Genomic DNA, 13,931 nt, shown 5'->3' on the forward strand with positions numbered 1-13,931 from the left:
GGGCAGCCCAGTGGCGCGCATTCGCTACTCATCCATGGGTCCAGTCCACAGTGTCTCGCGGGTACAGACTACAGTTCTCTATGAAACCGCCAAAATTCAACGGTGTGTTGGTCTCTTTGGCCAGCGGGGATTCAGCTCTCATCCTAAGGGAAGAGATTATATCCCTATTAAACAAAAAAGCTATCAAAGTGATTTCAGAAAAGGAAAGTCAGCAGGGTTTTTACTCCCGCTACTTTGTCGTTCCAAAGAAAGAGGGCGCAGCACCCCGCCCTATCTTGGATCTCCGTGTGTTAAACAGACATCTACGCAAATACACGTTCAGGATGTTAACACACAAAGTGCTATGTCAGTCGATTCGTCAGCACGATTGGTTTGTGACAATCGATCTGTCAGATGCTTATTTTCACATAGATATTTACCCCGCACACAGAAAATATCTCAGGTTTGCATTCGAAGGCAAGGCCTACGAATATCAAACGGTCCCGTTCGGGCTGTCTTTGGCACCACGGGTATTCAGCAAATGTGTGGAAGCAGCACTTGCCCCGTTAAGAAACAAAGGGATCAGGATTTTTTCTTATATAGACGATTACCTCGTTTGCTCCCGCACGAGGGATCAAGCGCTCAGAGATTCCAATACAGTGTTGAGTCACTTAGAGAATCTGGGGTTCAAAATAAACCTGACCAAGAGTCGTCTAGAGCCCTCACAGTGCACAGATTACTTAGGCCTGACTATAAACTCCCTCACCTATCGAGTTCGGCTGTCGGAGAGGAGAGTAACGTCATTCGAACAATGTCTTTCCCGTTTTCGATTGGGGAAGGTGGTCTCGTTACGGCTTTGCCTACGCATGCTGGGACTCATGGCTTCAGTTGTTTCAGTGGTGCAGTGGGGACTTCTCATGATGAGAGATTTTCAACGGTGGGTAGCGTCACTGCGGTTATGCACCCGCAGTCATCTCTACCGTCCTGTCAAAGTGACAGCAGCTTGTGTGACGGCTCTCCGGCATTGGAGAAACTCCGTTGTCTTAACAACGGGGATTCCCCTTGGGGGCGTGTCCGCGAGGATAACCCTAACGACGGATGCGTCTTTGCTAGGCTGGGGAGCAACTCTAATGGGCAGAGCTGTGAATGGGCTGTGGCCCCCCCAGCTCAGTCTGGCTCACATAAATTATCTAGAGCTTCTCGCAGTGGTCTTGGCACTGAGTCACTTCGAGAATTTTCTCCAAGGTCAGCATGTTTTGGTGAAAACGGACAACTCTACTGTGGTAGCTTATATAAACCGCCAGGGTGGGACACGCTCACTACAGCTACACAAGCTGGCTCGGAGGCTTCTCCTGTGGAGCAGCACCCGGTTTTTGTCCATTCGCGCGACACATGTACCGGGGATACTGAACAGAGGGGCGGATCTTCTGTCAAGGGGAAATCCTCTGTACGGAGATTGGAGGCTTCACCCGCAAGTGGTGACTCAGTTGTGGCAGAGATACGGACAGGCAGCCGTAGATCTCTTCGCCTCGCAGGAAAACGCACAATGTCTTCTGTATTTTTCCCTGTGGGACGAAAATGCACCTCTGGGTGTGGATGCTCTAGCCCACCCATGGCCAAACGTCCTTCTTTACGCGTTTCCTCCCTTAAGCTTAATTTCTCCCACACTGACGCGAGTGAGGGAACAGGGCCTGTTTCTTATTCTAATAGCTCCACACTGGCCGTCGAAGCACTGGGTGGCGGAGATCGTTCAAATGCTTGCGGGCCAGCCTTGGCCGCTCCCATTGAGGAGGGACCTACTGTCACAGGCGAACGGGGAAATATATCATCCCCACCCAGACAAGATGGCTCTTTGGGCCTGGCCCGTGAGAGGTGTAATCTAAATGCGATAGGTCTGCCACCTGCTGTCATTGATACAATTCAAAGCGCCCGGGCTATTTCTACGCGCACATTATATGAGCATAAATGGCGAGTTTTTGAAAATTGGTGTGTACTAAGAAATGTCACTCCTTTTCAGTGCTCGGTGTCAGAGCTTCTCTGTTTTTTACAAGAGTTGTTGGATAAAGGGAAAGCCTTTTCAACAATTAAGGTATATTTAGCAGCCATTTCAGCTTCTCATGTGGGTTTTGGGGATAAGCCTGCAGGACAGCACGCTCTGGTCTCTCGGTTTATGAAAGGGGCACGTCGTAAACGGCCTGTCTGCAGACCTTTGGTTCCGCCGTGGGACTTGTCCTTGGTACTTGATGGACTCTGTTGTCACCCTTTTGAACCTTTAGAGGGAGTGGGGCTGAAGTTTCTTTCCATTAAAACAGCTTTGCTCCTGGCACTGACCACAGCAAAGCGAGTTGGTGAATTACAGGCATTAACCATCCGCCCTTCATGTTTGCAGTTTGACCCAGGCTACACTAAGGTGCACCTGCGTCCTAATCCTGTATTCGTGCCAAAAGTGATAGGCTCGGCTTACAGATGCCCGACAGTAGAACTGGCGGCTTTTCACCCCCCACCTTTTAACACTGTGGAGGATCAGAAACTTAACTGCTTGTGCCCTGTAAGGGCCTTGCGTCAGTATATAGATAGAACAGCTGGTTTTAGGAGACATGATCAGTTATTTGTATCATGGGCCACTCCTCATAAAGGAAAACCCTTGTCTCGTCAACGGTTGTCACATTGGATTATAGAGGCTATAGCAGTGGCATATAGATGTAAGGGCTCACAACCACCGGAGGGTCTACGAGCCCATTCCACAAGAGGTATGGCAACATCCTGGGCATTGTTTAAGGGTGTGTCAGTACTGGACTTATGCACAGCTGCGAGCTGGGCCTCAGGGAACACGTTTGCACGGTTCTACCGGCTAGATGTTTCAGGACCATCTTTAGCACATACAGTACTGGAGGCTGGTATGTCTGATCCTTTCTGATGGGACATTTATTCAGAACCTTCTTTCAATTTTCTGGAGAGTGCAGTCCGGGAGTAGTCTATATCTCCCATAGTGAAACACCGAGCGAAGTTAGAAAAAGAACGTTGGGTTACTTGACGTAATCCCTGGTTCTTTGATAACAGAGTGAGGTGTTTCACCAACTTTTCCCTCCCTGCACTGGGACGGGAAGAAATCTCTCTGGAATAACCTTTTCAGGGAGGCCGACTGTGGCTAAGGGGCAGAGGCGGAGCCTCATTACGAGTCGACCTGTCTGTCATGGACAGACGTGATGCAATTGGAGCTTCCGTAGTTGGTCACGCCCAAGGCGATTTCCCATAGTGAAACACCTCACTCTGTTATCAAAGAACCAGGGATTACGTCAAGTAACCCAACGTTTTTGTAAGACCATTCACCTCAGTCAAAAAGAAATCCAGCTTAGACCCTGAAATCCTGATTATGACAAAGAAGCTCATAACACTGATGCTGAATTCAGTGTTCTATATCCATCTGATTATGGTGAAAAGCTGTTGCTCATTTCCAAATATTTTTTTAAGCTCCATATAATTTCATGTAAAAATAAAGTAAGTCTGACAAAGTCTATATGAACAGTAAAAGCTGAAATATGATTGCACAAGTTTTCCTAAATATATATTGTTTTAATACCAATACATATATCTGATGTCTATTTGTATATTATTTTTATGTTGTTAACATGAGTATATTTCTACTCCTGTGTACGTATTGTATTATTATTGCATATAAGTGTATCGTCTGGTGCATCTTTTGTATTTTTCTCCGCCTGCTACAGTTCTTGTGTAGTGCACCTTGTTCAGATGTATTAAAGTTTAATAGAAGAATGACAATAATGATCCCTTGGCTTGACTTGATACTGGCACGCCCATGCACCATACACTAGGGGGCAGTGTCCAGTTTGTAATTTGAACAGAACCCTCCGAATCAGCTCTGAATGAAGTGAAGTGATTGGCTTTAAGATAAAAAAAAAAAAGAAGTCCAAATATCTGTTTTCATAGTTATAATGAGATCTAAGTTTGCCGCGCACCTTACAAGTCTAAATAACAGTGTGCAGTGTTTAGCATCTGTTTCTCCAAGTGTAACTCTCTGCAAACCACATGCACACATTGTTTATGTACGTGCCCAAGTCCTAAGACGACAAAAGAATATGGCATTGTTATCTCAGAACATAACATGATGCTTAAAGGTCATTCTGGATAAAGAGAATGTAAATACACACACACACACACACACACACACAAACACACAAACACACAAACACACACTCACATTAAGGTGGTCCGAGGTACTGTTCATTAGGTGATGATTGCAGGAGTGAAGCCTCTCAAACAGAACGGTGTCTGCCCCTTTACAGTACAGACGAATGCGGCCCTCAGGAGTCCTCACTGAAACACACACACACACACACACACAAACACAGATATGTGTGGATAAACCATGTTCCCCAGCCAATAGGTTCACTACAGAATCTCTAATACCTCTCAGCCACTTGGTGTCAGATATTGGCCTTTTAATTTCATGCAGAAGAATTATTGATTGCCCTTTTAATATCTTTGACCATATTGTGAAGTTCTCAATAAACAGCAGAACATTTCTGTCTCTAATCTCATAGATGGCTAGAGTAGAAACAAGCATTACTTTTCCCCTGAGCTCCCCTAATTAAGTTCTAATGAAAGCTCCCAGTAAATGAAATGCCAGCTCCACATTAATCAGCTCTTACACAAACTGGAGAGCTGTATTTCAGTGTTATTACAAAGCAGTGACACACAGTTAAGAGTGCTGTGGCTTGGCAAACCCTAGAGCTGTCTGCTGATTTTTCAGGGAGCTCAAGTTTCATCAGCTAAAATGACATCACCTATACACAGTGCAATACACCTACCTATTATTGGTAATGCCTTCCTTTACTGTCCCTTAAATGGGAAATATTATGATGGGGGGAAGGTGATGTGTTATTTTGATCAAAGCATGAGACATTTCATCAAGACCCCTTGGAAATGCATTAATTTGTGCAAAATTAAATATGTTCCACCTAAACCTGTATAAGACAAGAAATGTGTACAAACTCCAAAGTATTAAAAGGTTGTAGTGATACAATACATGACTAATGCCACTCCAGGCCATGACCTCATCCAGTTCTATTGATAATGCTTTTTATGGAGAGTCTTTGTAGAAATGTTTTCATATATTTACTGGTGATATAAGAATTTCGTTATCGAATTATTAATAAAATGGAATGCAATTGTTGTGACTGTTTGTAAAATGCAATAAATATAATTTGTGATTGTTTAAAAATTCACTTGAAGATTTATTAATTAAATATAATTCAATGATATACAGTGTGAGGAGTGTGGTGTGTTCTCCCTGTGTCTGCGTGGGTTTCCTCCGGCTGACTGTCTGTAAGGAATGTGGTGTGTTCTCCCTGAGTTTGCGTGGGTTTCCTCCGGGTGACTGTCTGTGAGGAGTGTGGTGTGTTCTCCCTGTGTCTGCGTGGGTTTCCTCCGGCTGACTGTCTGTAGGGAGTGTGGTGTGTTCTCCCTGAGTTTGCGTGGGTTTCCTCCGGGTGACTGTCTGTGAGGAGTGTGGTGTGTTCTCCCTGTGTCTGCGTGGGTTTCTTCCGGGTGACTGTCTGTGAGGAGTGTGGTGTGTTCTCTCTGTGTATGCGTGTGTTTCCTCCGGCTGACTGTCTGTAAGGAGTGTGGTGTGTTCTCCTTGTGTCTGCGTGGGTTTCTTCCGGGTGACTGTCTGTGAGGAGTGTGGTGTGTTCTCTCTGTGTATGCGTGGGTTTCCTCCGGGTGACTGTCTGTGAGGAGTGTGGTGTGTTCTCCCTGTGTCTGCGTGGGTTTCTTCCGGGTGACTGTCTGTGAGGAGTGTGGTGTGTTCTCTCTGTGTATGCATGGGTTTCCTCCGGCTGACTGTCTGTAAGGAGTGTGGTGTGTTCTCCCTGTGTCTGCATAGGTTTCCTCCGGGTGACGGTCTGTGAGGAGTGTGGTGTGTTCTCCCTGTGTCTGCATGGGTTTCTTCCGGGTGACTGTCTGTGAGGAGTGTGGTGTGTTCTCTCTGTGTATGCGTGGGTTTCCTCCGGGTGCTCCGGTTTCCTCCCACAGTCCAAAAACACACGTTGCAGGTGGATTGGCGACTCAAAAGTGTCCGTAGGTGTGAGTGAATGTGTGAGTGTGTGTGTTGCCCTGTGAAGGACTGGCGCCCCCTCCAGGGTGTATTCCCGCCTTGCGCCCAATGATTTCAGGTAGGCTCAGGACCCACCGTGATCCTGAACTGGATAAGGGTTACAGATAATGAATGAGTGAATGAATGATATACAGTGTAATGTAATAAAATAGACGTGTTCAACAACATAGTATTGTTTAGAACATACCTATTACAGACATTCTCTTGCGGATGTTGTTGAAGTCAAGGATGCTGAGGAGAGTGTAGGTGACGGATTTGCCCAGCTCCAACGTGGTGATTGTGCCAGGCGTTCGAGACCGGAAAACAAAGCCGAAATTACGAGCTGCTGTCACTAGAGCGCCCTCATCTGGAGACTGAGCTTTATACATTAATTCTCCTACAGAGAAAAAGATAATGAGAAAGATTGAAATAGTAAGAGAAAAAGAGATATGTTTTGATGTCATAGAAACCAATGCTTTTACGTATATTTGCCAACTGTGAACAGCCTGCCTCAATTTAGACACACCCACTCAGACTGAAGTGACAGTATAAGGAGTGTTTCAAGCATGACTGCGTTTCTTAATGCAGCACAATGAATTGTAGCTTATCAAAACAGGCTTTATATTAGACTTTGGGTTTGGGTTTCTGGGTAGGTGATGCTGGGAATAGCATGGTGGACAGCACTGATATTGTCTATGCACTTGACTAGGGTTCAATTCCAAACTCCCAAAAGAACACCAGAATCCCTGGGCTAGACTCCCAACACTGCAATATTCCAATTGACCTGAGGGAATGCCATAACCATGACTTCAAATGAAAGGGTTACCCTCGCTCTACTCCTCACATACCACCTTGTGGCAGACAGGGCTTTAGGTTAGGTTTAGGTCAGGCTTAGTGTTTGTGTGTTTGTGGGTTGATGGTGGTGTGAGGTGAAAGTGGTAACCTTCACTCTTCTCCTCGCTCATCACTGTGTGGCAGAGAGAGAGAAGGCGGAAGAACTCGTGGACGGTTGGGTCCCCCATCTTCACTGCCTCCAGCAGAGACTCGTCATAGAAGCGAAAATCTCGGTCGCACAGAGGGTTCCAGGAGCTAAAGTCCAGGGGCTGAGCTCGCTGAGAAAACATAAGATTAGAGAATAAATATGCGCTTAATCAGGAAAGCATTTTATTGTTACTTTAAAGAAACCATTTGGAACATACAGACACCGACATGTCTAAATTATATCCAATATATAAAGCACATATAATATTAATAAAACATATAAAAATAATGATGTACATGTAAAAATCGAGCAATATTATTTCAACATTACTAGATTTATGAGCTCCACTCACCTTATGTTGTGCTCCAGGTGTATTCACTACTTCACCTGTGACTCCGAGAGAGATATAATATTTGCATCAGATATAATAATATGCCCTGCGTGATATACACCTGTTATTTACTCAGTATTTCTCATGAATTAAGGGTAGAAATAGGAAGGTGTTTCCTTCATTGTTCTGGTAACAGCTTCTAGACTCAATGATGGAACATTTTTGTGAGGGTTCGGTTGCAAATGCCACTCCAAATAGTTCCACTGCTCCGCGTTTCAGTACTGGAACCCCTCTAGCCTACACTTGGCACTGAGTAGAGTGACCTTAGACTGATTTACAGCTGCTCCAGAGGATGCTGCTTTTGTTTCATGCTTTTCTATGAAGAATCTAAGTTGTCCGTGTCCTTAAAAGAGCAACCAGTTATTTCCTCAAATGGTTATTTTATTATACTGACACCTAGTGGTGGATAATCCAGAGATTGTATACTAAACCATTCATGTTGGGGGAGGCACTGGTTCATTCAGGGACTACAAAGCTTAGAATGAATTCCGATATCAATATGAAGAATATAATCGCCACAGAAACACTGCCAATAACAAACAAGAAACATGACATCACTGTCAAACAAACCTCTCGTCTTTGTCAATATTGTAATTTTTAACCTAACTTTAAATTTGAGTGCAATAAACCGATGGCAGCGACTTGTAATGAACATTAGTCAGTGACAAATGTTGTAAATGATGTATATTATATATATTTAAAAATGTGTTTAAAATTATATCATTGTTACTGAAACATTTTGTTTTTTTGTATGAATTGTCCAGTCCTACTTCCAGAAATATTGTTCCCTTATTGCTCCTTTAATATACAAGACTATCCACACATTTGTACGCACAGGGAATATGGGCCTCACCATAGTTGCGTCCATTGATGGAGCATTTGTTAAAGGTCATAATGTTCTGGGTGAGTGTTCCCGTCTTGTCGCTAAAGATGTACTCGACCTGGCCAAGCTCCTCATTTAGTGTGGTGCTCCGGGCCTCCGCCGCCGTGTTGCTACGGTTACAGAACATCCGCCTGTCCCAGTTAATAAAGTAACTGTGACACAACCGAATCACCTCCACACTGACAGAGAGAGAGAGAGAGAGAGAAAGAGAGAGAGAGAGAGGTCAATGCTAAAAAGTGAAACATTGTGCTGAATGCTAAAATGCAATATTTTTAAGAGCATCTATCTAGCCTCGTCCTGGGCGCCCCTTTGCCATTCCATGTGAAACTACAGGTGTCATATATTGAAATTATTATATCAAATATTAAATTTAATATTTTTAATGATCAAAATCAAATGAATATTTTAGAATTAGAATCACTTTATTGGTCACTGTACTTGCACACTTGCACTTTATGGTGCCCGGGGAGCAGTTGCGGGTTAGGTGCCTTGCTCAAGGGCAATTCAGTCATGACCTGCCAGCTCTGGGGATCGAACCGGCAACCTTCCCGTTACAAGGCCAGTTCCCTAACCGCCAGTGACTTCTTGTTGAGCTGCTAGCGAGCAATGGGTGTTAAAAGTGGAGGGTGAAACTCTCTGATGAGAAAACAATCCATATTTCATTTATAGTATGTTAGTATTTTTGGGAAATAGGAATGGGTGAGACTTGGGGGTATTGATATTAAATAAAAAAAACTATAAATTAAAATAAATAAATAAATAAATAAATAAATAAATAAATAAACAAACAAACAAAAAAAACGTTACATTTATGGGTATTTTTTTGTCTGGGACAGCCATATCAGTTAGAGCTTGTTCAGAGGGCAGTATTGGAGTCAGTCCTATGAGAACTATGAGAGTCTATCTAGAACTATGAGGACTGTGTGGTAAAGGTGCTTTGGAAGAGGTCGGACAGTGGGCAGTTAGACGCTTACCTGCCCAAGGCATTCTGAGGAAAACATGAAAACAAATAAAACAAAAAAATAAATTAAAATAACCGAACAATAACAAATGTTACAGAAAACAAAAATTCAGAATGGAAAACCAAAGGAAGGAAAATATAACAGTGATAAATCCACTTGTAACCTGTATTTAAATTAATATACAAAGAGGTTTAATGTTCAAAATTAGAAGCTACACTGTGTCTTGGTAAATATACACTCATTACAAAACTGATGCTGATAAAGGCCTGGACAGGGGCTAATTTAAATTAGAAATTGTGAACACGCTTGGAAATTAAAGCAGCTTCCAGGAAAGGCAGAGTACTTTAAGACTGAGGACAGGTTAAGACTCCAGGTTAAGTGCGATGAGTGGGCGCAGGGAAAGTAGGTATTTCACCTTCTACAGCTCTAGCTGTCTCTCTATGTAGTGATAAAACAGAAAAGTAAATTAAATGCCCAGTACACTTACATAGCTCTAGATTCACATAAAAATTAATCATAACTGCATCTACTGGTGTCGTGAGTCTGTAAATGACTGTTAAATGTTGAATGGAAGTGTAATGAAAAAGTGGTAGACAGGCTCCTGTCCCAGCTATTGTGAATCGTGATGAAATACACATACAATATTATATTTACAAAAGAATATAGAATATATAACATAATATATAAATGCAACAATAATGGAATTCACTAATCACTGCTTTCTGTTTTTACTAGCATTTTTCATTTACAGGTTTCCATCTCTCTGTCCTACCTGACGTAGAGGGAGATGGGCACCACGGTGTTGAGGATGATGACATAGGACCAGAAGGACAGGAAGGCTGAGAACAGGAAGTTGTCGACTGGGGGGTCCCACGGAAGAAAGCTCTGAAACAGGAAGCCCACCTCTCTTTCCCATACAGCATTCCCTATCGCCAAAATCACTCCCATACACACCAGAAAACCAAAGATCTGAGAGAGAGAGAGAGAGAGAGAGAAGTGAGAGAGATCACCAACAGTGTTAGCAACTAGGAAGACCTCCAAGAAAAGCTTTGTTTGCTGTTGGAAGTGGTGTTGATGGGGACCAATAGGGGGCACTGTCCTTGTGGCCTGTGTGGATCCTAAAGTCTGAGTGCAGTGACAGGAAATCTATTCAGAATAAAAGGCACTATCCTTCAGATGAGACATTCAGCCAAGGTCCTGACTCTCTGACATTGTAAAAGATCTGAGTTGCCCCCAATTTCTGGACTTATCTACCACTGTGGTCACTTCTGGCATTTTAATTATCCCCATTTTCAAAAGATGGCTCAACTATTCTCTCACAGCTCTTCTCTAGGAAACACCTGATGTGTGGTGAGTGTACTGGCATGGACTGGCATTGTCCAGCTGACTGCTGAACATGGGTCATGGGTTCGTATACCTTTCGTTATTTGGTTTTCCATTTCTCATCCCAAAATAAAAAAAAGTGCGATCTACTGATTTGCCAGTTATACAATGAAATGTACATGGATCTTAGGGCAACTACAACAGAAAGAAAAATTACAGTGACTTGACTCACCCAGAGGTCTGCATACCTTCCGTTATACCTTCCAAAATTGGAAAGTTGCTCATTCCCTGTTATTCTCTTACAAGACTAGAAACTGAAAAACACGTAATGAGAGGTACATTACCTCATTCTCTGTTTTTCTGTTGAAGGATTAGAAGCAGAAAACCAAATAAAGAAAAGTACATGAACCGTCACGGTCGAGGGGACTCCCTAATATTCCCAAAATGTTGTGCTTTTTTGTGCTTTGTGTGTCTAGAAAGCTTTAAAAGTGTAACTATCATCCCTTCTTTCATTCTTGTTTGTAAATAAGTGTAACTTGTGTAAGCTGAACCAGAAGCTGAGTTAAGACTCTTACCCACAGCACCAGTGTGTTCATCAGCCGGTCAATGCTGGTCCGCTTGAACTTGGTGCGTCCACTGTTCTGCATCAGCTTGGTATCTGGACCTGCATTGTATTTCATGACCATGTTAAATGTATAATTACAATATTCAAGAAAGATTCAAAAAGACTAGAGCCTGGCTGATATTGTAGTCTGTTCTCTGGAGTAATAAAGCTCCAATTAATATATTTGTTTGGATCTAGAGCTGATTATCTAACATCAAGACCAGGTCTCATTAATGTGCTCATGACTGAACACAATCAAATCCTAACAAGCACATTTCCAAAGTCTTGTCTCCAGCCTTTCTAAGTGTAGAGGCTGTTAGTAAACAAAAGGGGGTGGCAAACCACCACCTACTGAAACATATAGTTGTAAATACAATGAGTCTGAACGAGCACATATCAACACATTTTGGGTCATGTACTGTATTTAGACCATGGGTTAGTGCTGCTTATTTTAGGTCAGGTGGTGTGATATAGTTCAGGTCCTAAAATAGACACAAAGTGAAATACGAATAAAGTGAATCCGTGTTTTTGTGGTTTGAAGAAATTTCTTCACCACATGAAGAAATGTTTTTGGTCAAACTGATAGTTTTTACAATGTGTAGACACACACACACACACACACACGCACCTGCAAATATGACAAGGCCGTAGCAGGTCTCTGTGTTGCGAAGAACACAGCCCCTCAGGAGCATGTTCTGATTGCTCAGTCCATATTTACACTCTCTCCAGTACAGCGTCCCACAGAAACGATCCAGTTTATTATTGGGAGGCTCACACACCACCTCTCCTGCAGACACACAATTATTATTAGCACTGGTAGAAGTACTCTGATCAGCCATAACATTTTGACTACTTGAATGTTTCAAAACTCATGATGTGTAATCAGTTTTTCAAGAAGACTATAAGGCATTAAACAGGGTCTGACATCAATGAAATGTAAATGGAGTTTCTTAAGAAAGAGTAAGACATGGAGTACCTATAGTGTCTATTATTCAGTGAACGGTTATTTGCTGCATTGTTATATGGTTAGATGTAGCACAGCAGTGGTGCAGTTTAATCAATCATTCTTTAGTTGATGAGCAAGGACAGGAAGTGTGGCTGAGGGCTTAAATACACACACACAAACACACACATCACCATCTCTATAACTGTCACTGTTGCAGTGAAAAGGTCAAACGTGTTCTACACCCAGTGTCAGCTCTACATTATGAGTGACATAAACTGCTGATGTTTTAAAGAAGGTATGAAATGCTTACAATATCTGATTAAGATCCAAACAGGTCTTCATTTGCATTCAATCATCAGTAAGACACAAATTAGCCAGTTAAACACTTACAACATTTAGCTATTGGTTCATTCATTCATTATCTGTAAGCGTTTATCCAGTTCAGGGTCGCGGTGGGTCCAGAGCCTACCTGGAATCACTGGGCGCAAGGCGGGAATACACCCTGGAGGGGGCGCCAGTCCTTCACAGGGCAACACAGACACACACACACATTCACTCACACCTTACGGACACTTTGGAGTCACCAATCCACCTACCAACGTGTGTTTTTGGACTGTGGGAGGTTGGCACAAAATGGGACCTGACCCATTTCCACTTTGGTGTAAAACGGCTTTCCTCCCACAGTGCACCACTCCAGGGTGTATTCCCCGCCTTGCGCCCAATGATTCCAGGTAGGCTCTGGACCAGCCGCAACCCTGAATTGGATAAGCGGTTACAGATAATGAATGAATGAATAATTTGTTTCCACCAATATAAATTGGTTCCTGAACCAGAAATGTTCCCAGTTGGAACCAAAGAATACTAGGTTCTGAGCTATAGGAGCACCAGAAAGAGACCAGAGCCTCAAATAAAGCATTAGCACACAGTGGAGCTGGACATGGTCATTTACAATGCCATATACACATAAATAAAAGGTAATAAATACAAGAAAGCCCTCCATTTGTGTTTTCTGGGGCTGTGTTCAGCACGACACAAGGTGCATTTACTACTTTTTTTTCTGCAGTTCACAAGCTCAGTAGGATGACTCAGTACTCAGCAGCCTTTACACATATGTAACATATATCACAAGGACTGAACTTGTGATATCCTGATGATAAGGCCAACACTTAACTGTTCTGGTATGCGTAGGTTTCTGTAGTTTTGATAGAGGACTTAGGCAGATAGAGGATACTTTCACACACCTACAAACTCACCATTAAACTGAGCAAGGGTGTTGGGATCTCCAAGCTCTGAGGTCACAGAGAGGGACTGACGCACCTTCATGTTCGTCTCGCTGCAATATACAACAAAGCCAAATCATCATAAATGATGTCTTAATATGTTTTACGCTGGGAAATTTAACTTGGGAACCTGACTGCAAGTGAGTTTGACCAATCAGAAGCAACCAAACACTCATGTGCTGTGGCATCCCAAACACAATTTTTTAAAGGCTACCAATGTGGTCTTATTAAGTTTCAGGTCAGAAAACGTTTCTTAAATACACACTTACTGTGTGTTCAACCAATCAGATTCAAGGAAGCACTTGTATGCTTTGACATCACAAACACAACCCACCTTCCCTCTTTCTAAAATTAAAGGGAATTATAAAAGTATTTACTTATAGCATTAATTTCTATTAGATATTTTCCCCAAATCATTCAGCCTTAGATATGATAAGCTCATATTCAGTGCTGGTTTCATCAAATA

The 13,931-nt window shown here is 42.8% G+C and overlaps 1 protein-coding gene across 1 annotated transcript in view; it reads right to left on the reverse strand.

Annotated features, from left to right (window-relative positions):
- atp8b2 (ATPase phospholipid transporting 8B2) overlaps window positions 1–13,931 on the reverse strand; it is a 53,383-nt gene that overhangs the window by 23,035 nt on the left and 16,417 nt on the right. The window contains exons 8-16 of the mRNA XM_066682271.1: window positions 13,439–13,518; window positions 11,868–12,026; window positions 11,211–11,299; window positions 10,085–10,281; window positions 8,321–8,529; window positions 7,429–7,463; window positions 7,038–7,206; window positions 6,303–6,491; window positions 4,199–4,314 (exon numbers count right to left, since the gene is read on the reverse strand). Of these exons, the coding sequence (XP_066538368.1) occupies window positions 4,199–4,314; window positions 6,303–6,491; window positions 7,038–7,206; window positions 7,429–7,463; window positions 8,321–8,529; window positions 10,085–10,281; window positions 11,211–11,299; window positions 11,868–12,026; window positions 13,439–13,518 (1,243 nt within the window). The remainder of the gene's footprint in view (window positions 1–4,198; window positions 4,315–6,302; window positions 6,492–7,037; window positions 7,207–7,428; window positions 7,464–8,320; window positions 8,530–10,084; window positions 10,282–11,210; window positions 11,300–11,867; window positions 12,027–13,438; window positions 13,519–13,931) is intronic.

Source organism: Hoplias malabaricus, chromosome 10 (genome assembly GCF_029633855.1).
Source record: "Hoplias malabaricus isolate fHopMal1 chromosome 10, fHopMal1.hap1, whole genome shotgun sequence".
Classification (NCBI taxonomy): domain Eukaryota; kingdom Metazoa; phylum Chordata; class Actinopteri; order Characiformes; family Erythrinidae; genus Hoplias; species Hoplias malabaricus.